This window comes from Eumetopias jubatus, unplaced genomic scaffold (genome assembly GCF_037043125.1).
Source record: "Eumetopias jubatus isolate StellerSeaLion01/CBP00866 unplaced genomic scaffold, mEumJub1_p1.0 scaffold_23, whole genome shotgun sequence".
NCBI classification, from domain to species: domain Eukaryota; kingdom Metazoa; phylum Chordata; class Mammalia; order Carnivora; family Otariidae; genus Eumetopias; species Eumetopias jubatus.
Genome location: NW_028274829.1, coordinates 1,674,936 through 1,683,702, shown reverse-complemented (window position 1 = coordinate 1,683,702; position 8,767 = coordinate 1,674,936). Strand labels below are relative to the sequence as shown.

At 38.6% G+C, this 8,767-nt stretch overlaps 1 protein-coding gene across 1 annotated transcript; it reads right to left on the bottom strand.

The window, feature by feature from the left end:
* Nucleotides 1-2,042: 2,042 nt before the first annotated feature.
* On the bottom strand, nucleotides 2,043-3,680 carry LOC148162077 (heat shock transcription factor, Y-linked-like). Its single transcript, XM_088020324.1, has 2 exons — nucleotides 3,168-3,680; nucleotides 2,043-2,732 (listed from the first exon to the last, which is right to left on the bottom strand). Exons 1-2 carry the CDS (start codon nucleotides 3,678-3,680, stop codon nucleotides 2,043-2,045), a joined length of 1,203 nt encoding a protein of 400 aa, XP_087876450.1.
* Between the last annotated feature and the right edge of the window lie 5,087 nt (nucleotides 3,681-8,767).

The following is an 8,767-nucleotide window of genomic DNA, read 5'->3' as shown; positions in this document are numbered from 1 at the left end:
TGGTTAGCACGGTGACGGGCATTAAGGAGGGCACATACTGCATGGAGCACTGGGTGTTATACGAAAACAATGGATCGTGAATCACCACGTCAAAAACTAGTGATGTGTTGTATGGTGACTAACATAACATAAGAAAATTAAAAAACAAATACTGAGAAAAAAAAATTTGTGTATAACATTTAACCATGTTGTTAAACTATATCCTCTATAATTACACATCTGAGAACTAAATAATGGTGATTAACGGCATATGGGCATAGATGACCATGGTATTCTCATGAAACTCCAGGAAGAAACCGGGATTCCTTATACAGAGTAATGATTGCAAACTCTTCCGGTGTAGACACAGTTTGAAAATATGTGTTGATGAAGTAGGATGACAAGAATGGATTGTTCAGGTCTGGATTTCATCTCAATTCCAGCTATCTCAGAGGCCAAGGGAATGAATTTTGTCATTGTACTGCACACTAGTTGGGATACTGCCGTAGACACAGAGCTGGTAAGTATGCAGCAAATTCTCTCAGGGAATGACTTGTGAAAGCAGAAGATGGAGAAGATACTGTGACAGGCAGAGAAATAATCCTATATTTCAATGAAACAGGACACAAAAAAGCCTTTATAGTGGCATTAACCAGAACAGCCAAGTTTGCATAATGGCCAAAAAACTGGAAACTAAAAATTAGTGCATGCACTGATAACTAGTGATGCTAGTTTCCTTAAGTCAAACTCATTATCTGGAGTGTACATAACTGTGAACTACTCTTGAAGAAAATTTCCAGTGAAGAGTAAGACCAATTATGATAATAGTAAAAGACATGGGTTCAGTCACAAAAAGTAGATTTTGACTGGCTTAAACCAACGTCCATGTATTGTTCATTCAATACATACATAGAAAAATACTGTCAAATATGACAGTAATGGTGCTCAATCTGTGCTGATGTCCAAGACAAAGTAAAGGGGTTCACCCTAAGAGTTGTATGATGGGAATTGGCATGGCTAAAAAGAGTGTGAATGTAATAGAAACTTATGAACGTGCTCAGGTAAACAGTTGTCTCTAAAGTCTTATTAACTATGCTGAATTTCAAGGCTCAGAATTTAAAAGGCATCAAAAACAGCATAAGGACTTAAGCCTGAAATAGGCTGTGGATGGAATCAGAAAGCAACATAAATGTATCCATTGAAAAATATAAAAGGTGGGCTAATGAGGGGAGGAAATGAAGGCACAAAATGGAATGTTTTGAGATCACTAGGGCAAAACAGGCCTTTGATAATACCACCTGTAAAATTACACAACATTCTGAGACATGCAGCCCATGACTGCAGCATGTGATCACATAATGGTTGCTGAACTGGTGAGAGTGTTATACTTTCCACTATGAATGTATTTTTTAATGAAGACAACCTTTGCCAACTAAAATCCAAGGACTCTTCTAAATAACTGGGAGAATATAATGTAATTGAGAAAATACTGAAGTGAATACTATGTATTTGTCTTTTCTGGATTTCATTGACATGTATCTCTTCCACATCAATTTTTTAAAGATTTTATTTATTGCAGAGCACATACAAGTGGGCGGAGCGGCAAAGGGAGGAGGAGTCTGCTTCAGGACACAAGTCTGCAATGGACGCAAGGCTCGATCCCAGGACCCTGGGATCATAACCTGAGCCGAAAGCAGACGTTTAACAGCTGAACCACCCAGGCGCCCCCTTCCACTTCATTGTAATTTATGCCCTCATTTTATTCATCCTGGACTATTTCAGAAATTACTTAACTCCAAATGCTTCTTTTCCTTGGCTCCCGTTCTTTTTTAAATATATATAATTTATTTAGGATGTATGTCACCTGTCCTTGCCAAATGACAAAAAAATACAATAAATAAAATAAAGATTTTTACTCTGAACTATTTCAAAAAATAAACGTAATGAAACCATACAGATGAACGTGTAATTTTATTGTTCAAGTAAGAGAATTGCCAATATGCCGTCAATTGCCAACAAATGATAATCTTTGTTATCTTGCATAATGATAGTCCTTTGACAGATCAGTTGTAATTAGGATGATGTGCATACGATGGAGAGGGTTGACGAGTTGTCCTTGAAAGTGAGGCAGCAGAAGTATCACCTATCATTGGCATTGTGCACCATGGGTTGCCGGCCGGTTGCAGGTTAGAAAAACGAGCCTCACTGGCTGACAAATCCGCATATCTAGTTGGAAAAGTGGAAGGCTCCACCCTCATACCAAAATAACTGCTCTGTAAGGGAGATATGATACGGTACTGAGATGTAGAAGTTGTAGTTGTAACGAAGTTCACAATGTGGCCATTTGCTTGAGTGTAGCTGCTATGTGAGTACATGTGGAAAGTGGTCAACTGGTTTAAAGTAGCATGTGGCTCCATTCCAATTTGTCCCGGTGGTCTAACCGACATTGCTGATGCAGGAGAAAAATCACTTCTCATAGGGGCCGTTGTAGTAGCAATTCTCTGGCTGGGAGAAAGCTTCCTTATTCGAGGCACATTTACGTTGGTGGAGTTTGAACATACCCTTTCTCCGCTAGTTTCAGCAACAAAACCAGAATTAGGTCTCTCCACATTATCCACTGCTCTGCAGGGTTTCTTGTTGAAACCTTGAACTAATGAAACTGTAGAAGCATTTTTAATCCCGACTCTTCTTTTCATTCTTACTAAAAGATGGGGGCAGCCTCGTTTAAAATATGGATTATGATAGTACTGTAACTGAAACCAAAGGAGAACGTTACTAAGTGACATTTCCAACTAAGATAGAAGATAACCTATAAAATCTGACTGTAGTTTCATCACAAAAAGTCATCAAATAACATATTTAGTATGTTAGTATTTTTAAGAATTTACTTACTGGAAACAAACGTTTAATTACGGTTCATGAAAATGTGTTATATATTTACAGATAACAGTGAATAGCACTTTAAGTGGCTTCAGGACCTTATTTAAATTGAAGTTCATTGGTAACGATCAAAGATACTACCAAGATTTCTTATAACCCTGAATGTTTCATGCCTAAGCTGGCCTCAATTTTTAAAAAATGTTAAAAATTTAAAAATCTGACTTTAGCCTATACACACGAACATATTTACTGCTATACAAGGTGAAATCTTATATATTCTTTATATAAGTAATAACATTTTTGCATACCTTGCTTAAAACAGAAACTTCTTTTTCCTCTGCTAGAAAGTCAGCCAGAGAAGCAGATCTTTGAAAACTCTGTCGCATTTTACTAAATCCATAAAGATTAAGCTGGCGAACTAAACTCCTCATACTTCCAGTTTCAAATATCCTGAAGGGAACCTTTCCCTCCAACACTTCTTTCTTGAAGAGTTCCTCATCAATCACTATAGAAGTTCCCTTCTCATCCCACCAAATTGACTTGAATTGATCACTTTCAACTATTTTCCAGAGTTTCCTGGGAAAGGTCAGAGAAAGAAAATCATTATCTTCATCTGGTTCAGAGACACAGAATGTGTAACGTGGTCTTTTTATCAAGGATCCTCCTGACAAGGCCTGCAAAGCATTTTCTTCAATCATAGACCTCAGGTCCACATCTCCAGTGAATGTGTGATCACACAAAGGAGCGCTAATGGAGGCTGCGGAACCAGTCGATCCATCTTTAGGAGAATCATCTTGAATTTCTGAAGAAACATGTGCCATCTCAAATAAGTTTTCCTCCAGCTACGTTTCTCATCTGCATGGTTTTGAACACTGCAGCTTCAAATGCCGCTTTGGCTGGCCTACGCAGATAGACTACCCAGACCGTCACAATGCTCCACCACCTGAGTAGTTGTGACATCACAAGATGCCTGTTTCCTAGCAATTAAAGCCAGACTGTTTACTTGTGAAATTCATTTCAGTTAAAATAAAGTACTTAAAATAAAAGTTATGTAGACAGCGACCAAAAAACTAAAATGTACAAAATCTCATTTTCACAAAATTTTTTAAAGAAATAAATACATAATTATATTTAGCCCCTGATATAAAATTATTTCCTTCTTCTAAACACACTCTTACTAGGTTGGTGCCAATAACATAAAACCTGGTAAGTGAAACCTGCAAAAAAATGAGTAAAACAAAAGATTTAAAAAGCCCTGACGATTTGGAACTTAAATCTGTGTAACCTGTACATAAAGAAAGTCATTGAGACCACAAGTTAGTGGTTGCCCTGGGCCAGGTGAGAGGGGAAGGGAAAGTTCTGTTTAAAGGATTTTTTCTTAAGGTGTTGAAAATATTTAAGAATTAGGTAATATGATACAACATTACAAAGATACAATTGCCCTTGAATTTTATATTTTGAAATGGTTATTTTTACATAATGTGTATTTTGCCTCAATTTTTTTTGCCTCAATTTTTTTTTAATTTTTTTATTGTTATGTTAATCACCATATATTACATCATTAGTTTTTGGTGCAGTGTTCCATGAGTCATTCTTTGTTCATAACACCCAGTGCTCCATGCAGAACGTGCCCTCCTCAATACCCATCACCAGGCTAACCCATCCCCCTACCCCCCTCCCCTCTAGAACCCTCAGTTTGTTTTTCAGAGTCCATCATCTCTCATGGTTCGTCTCCCCCTCTGACATACTCCCCTTTTCTTCCTCTCCTGTTATCTTCTTCTTTTTCTTTTTTCTTAAAATATGTTGCGTTATTTGTTTCAGAAGTACAGAACTGTGATTCAACAGTCTTGCACAATTCACAGCGCTCACCGTAGCACATACCCTCCCCAATGTCCATCACCCAGCCACCCCATCCCTCCCACCCCCAACCACTCCAGTAACACTCAGTTTGTTTCCTGAGATTAAGAATTCCTCATATCAGTGAGGTCATGTGATACATGTCTTTCTCTGATTGACTTATTTCACTCAGCATAACACCCTCCAGTTCCATCCACGTCGTTGCAAATGGCAAGATCTCATTCCTTTTGATGGCTGCATAATATTCCATTGTGTATATATACCACATCTTCTTTATCCATTCATCTGTTGATGGGCATCTTGGCTCTTTCCACAGTTTGGCTATGGTGGACATTGCCGCTATAAACGTTGGGGTACACGTACCCTTTCGGGTCCCTACATTTGTGTCTTTGTGGTAAATACCCACTAGTGCAATTGCTGGATCAAACGGTAGCTCTAATTTCAACTGTTTGAGGAACCTCCATACTGTTTTCCAGAGGGGTTGCACCAGCTTGCATTCCCACCAACAGTGTAGGAGGGTTCCCCTTTCTCCACATCCCCGCCAACATCTGTCGTTCCCTGACTTGTTAATTTGAGCCATTCTAACGGGTGTGAGGTGGTATCTCATTGAGGTTTTGATTTGGATTTCCCTGATGCCGAGCGATGTTGAGCACTTTTTCATGTGCCTGTTGGCCATTTGGATGTCTTCTTTGGAGAAATGTCTGTTCATGTCTTCTGCCCATTTCTTGATTGGATTATTTGTTCTTTGGGTGTTGAGTTTGATAAGTTCTTTATAGATTTTGGATACTAGCCCTTTATCTGATATGTCATTTGCAAATATTTTCTCCCATTCTGTCGGTTGTCTTTTGGTTTTGTGGACTGTTTCTTTGGCTGTGCAAAAGCTTTTTATCTTGATGAAATCCCAATAGTTCATTTTTGCCCTGGCTTCCCGTGCTTTTGGCGATGTTTCTAGGAAGAAGTTGCTGCGGCTAAGGTCGAAAAGGTTGCTACCTGTGTTCTCCTTTAGGATTTGGATGGACTCCTGTCTCACGTTTAGGTCTTTCAACCATTTGGAGTCTATTTTTGTGTGTGGTGTAAGGAAATGGTCCAGTTTCATTCTTCGGCGTGTGGCTGTCCAATTTTCCCAACACCATTTGTTGAAGAGACTGTCTTTTTGCCATTGGACATTCTTTCCTGCTTTGTCAAAGATAAGTTGACCATAGAGTTGAGGGTCCATTTCTGGGCTCTCGATTCTGTTCCATTGATCTATGTGTCTGTTTTTGTGCCAGTACCATACTGTCTTGATGATGACAGCTTTGTAATAGAGCTGGAAGTCCGGAATTGTGATGCCACCAGCTTTGCTTTTCCTTTTCAGTATTCCTCTGGCTATTCTGGGTCTCTTCTGGTTCCATACAAATTTTAGGATTATTTGTTCCATTTCTTTGAAAAAAGTGGATGGCATTTTGATGGGGATTGCATTGAATGTGTAGATTGCTCTAGGTAGCATTGACATCTTCACAATGTTGATTCTCCCAATCCATGAGCATGGAACGTTTTTCCATTTCTTTGTGTCTTCTTCAATTTCTTTCATGAGTATTTTATAGTTTTCTGAGTACAGATTCTTTGCCTCTTTGGTTAGATTTATTCCTAGGTATCTAATGGTTTTGGGTGCAATTGTAAATGGGATCGACTCCTTGATTTGTCTCTCTTCTGTCTTGTTGTTGGTGTATAGGAATGCCACTGATTTCTGTGCATTGATTTTATATCCTGCTACTTTACTGAATTCCTGTATGAGTTCTAGCAGTTTTGGGGTGGAGTCTTTTGGGTTTTCCACATACAGTATCATATCATCTGCAAAGAGTGAGAGTTTGACTTCCTCTTTGCCGATTTGGATGCCTTGGATTTCTTTTTGTTGTCTGATTGCTGTGGCTAGGACTTCTAATACTATGTTGAATAGCAGTGGTGATAGTGGACATCCCTGCCGCGTTCCTGACCTTAGGGGAAAAGCTCTCAGCCTTTCCCCATTGAGAATGATATTCGCTGTAGGTTTTTCATAGATGGCTTTTATGATATTGAGGTATGTACCCTCTATCCCTATACTCTGAAGAGTTTTGATCAAGAAAGGATGTTGTACTTTGTCAAATGCTTTTTCTGCATCTATTGAGAGGATCATATGATTCTTGCTCTTTCTTTTGTTAATGTATTGTATCACATTGATTGATTTGCGGATGTTGAACCAGCCTTGCAGCTCAGGAATAAATCCCACTTGGTCCTGGTGAATAATCCTTTTAATGTACTGTTGGATCCTATTGGCTAGTATTTTGGTGAGAATTTTTGCATCCATGTTCATCAAGGATATTGGTCTGTAATTCTCTTTTTTGATGGGGTCTTTGTCTGGTTTTGGGATCACGGTAATGCTGGCCTCATAAAATGAGTTTGGAAGTTTCCCTTCCATTTCTAGTTTTTGGAACAGTTTCAGGAGAATAGGTATTAATTCTTCTTGAAATGTCTGATAGAATTCCCCTGGGAAGCCATCTGGCCCTGGGCTTTTGTTTCTTGGGAGATTTTTGATGACTGTTTCAATTTCCTTAGTGGTTATAGGTCTGTTCAGGTTTTCTATTTCTTCCTGGTTCAATTTTGGTAGTTGATACATCTCTAGGAATGCACCCATTTCTTCCAGGTTATCTAATTTGTTGGCATAGAGTTGCTCATAATACGTTCTTATAATTGTTTGTATTTCTTTGGTGTTGGTTGTGATCTCTCCTCTTTCATTCATGATTTTGTGGATTTGGGTCATTTCTCTTTTCTTTTTGATCAGTCTGGCCAGGGGTTTATCAATCTTGTTAATTCTTTCAAAGAACCAGCTCCTAGTTTCGTTGATCTGTTCTACTGTTCTTTTGGTTTCTAGTTCATTGATTTCTGCTCTGATCTTTATGATTTCTCTTCTCCTGCTGGGTTTAGGCTTTATTTGCTGTTCTTTCTCCAGCTCCTTTAGGTGTAGGGTTAGGTTGTGTATTTGAGACCTTTCTTGTTTCTTGAGAAAGGCTTGTATTGCTATATACTTTCCTCTCAGGACTGCCTTTGCTGTATCCCAAAGATTTTGAACAGTTGTGTTTTCATTTTCATTGGTTTCCAGGAATTTTTTTAATTCTTCTTTGATTTCTTGGTTGACCCATTCATTCTTTAGTAGGATGCTCTTTAGCCTCCATGTATTTGAGTTCTTTCCGACTTTCCTCTTGTGGTTGAGTTCTAGTTTCAAAGCATTGTGGTCTGAAAATATGCAGGGAATGATCCCAATCTTTTGGTACCGATTGAGACCTGATTTGTGACCTAGGATGTGATCAATTCTGGAGAATGTTCCATGGGCACTAGAGAAGAATGTGTATTCCTTTGTTTTGGGATGGAATGTTCTGAATATGTCTGTGAAGTCCATTTGGTCCAGTGTGTCATTTAAAGTCTTTATTTCCTTGTTGATCTTTTGCTTAGATGATCTGTCCGTTTCAGTCAGGGGGGTGTTAAAGTCCCCCACTATTATTGTATTGTTGTCAATGTGTTTCTTTGCTTGTGTTATTAATTGCCTTATATAATTAGCTGCTCCCATGTTCAGGGCATAGATATTTACAATTGTTAGATCTTCTTGTTGGATAGACCCTTTAAGTAGGATATAGTGTCCTTCCTCATCTCTTATTACAGTCTTTGTTTTAAAATCTAGTTTGTCTGATATAAGGATTGCCACCCCAGCTTTCTTTTGGTGTCCATTAGCATGGTAAATGGTTTTCCACCCCCTCACTTTCAATCTGGGGGTGTCTTTGGGTCTAAAATGAGTCTCTTGCAGACAGCATATTGATGGGTCTTGTTTTTTAATCCAATCTGATAGCCTGTGTCTTTTGATTGGGGCATTTAGCCCATTTACATTCAGGGTAACTATTGAAAGGTATGAATTTAGTGTCATTGTATTACCTGTAAGGTGACTGTTAACTGTCTGTTGTCTGTGTTCGTTTCTGCTCTTTGCTGCTTTTAGGTTCTCTCTTTGCTTAGAGGACCCCTCTCAATATTTCTTGGAGGGCTGGTT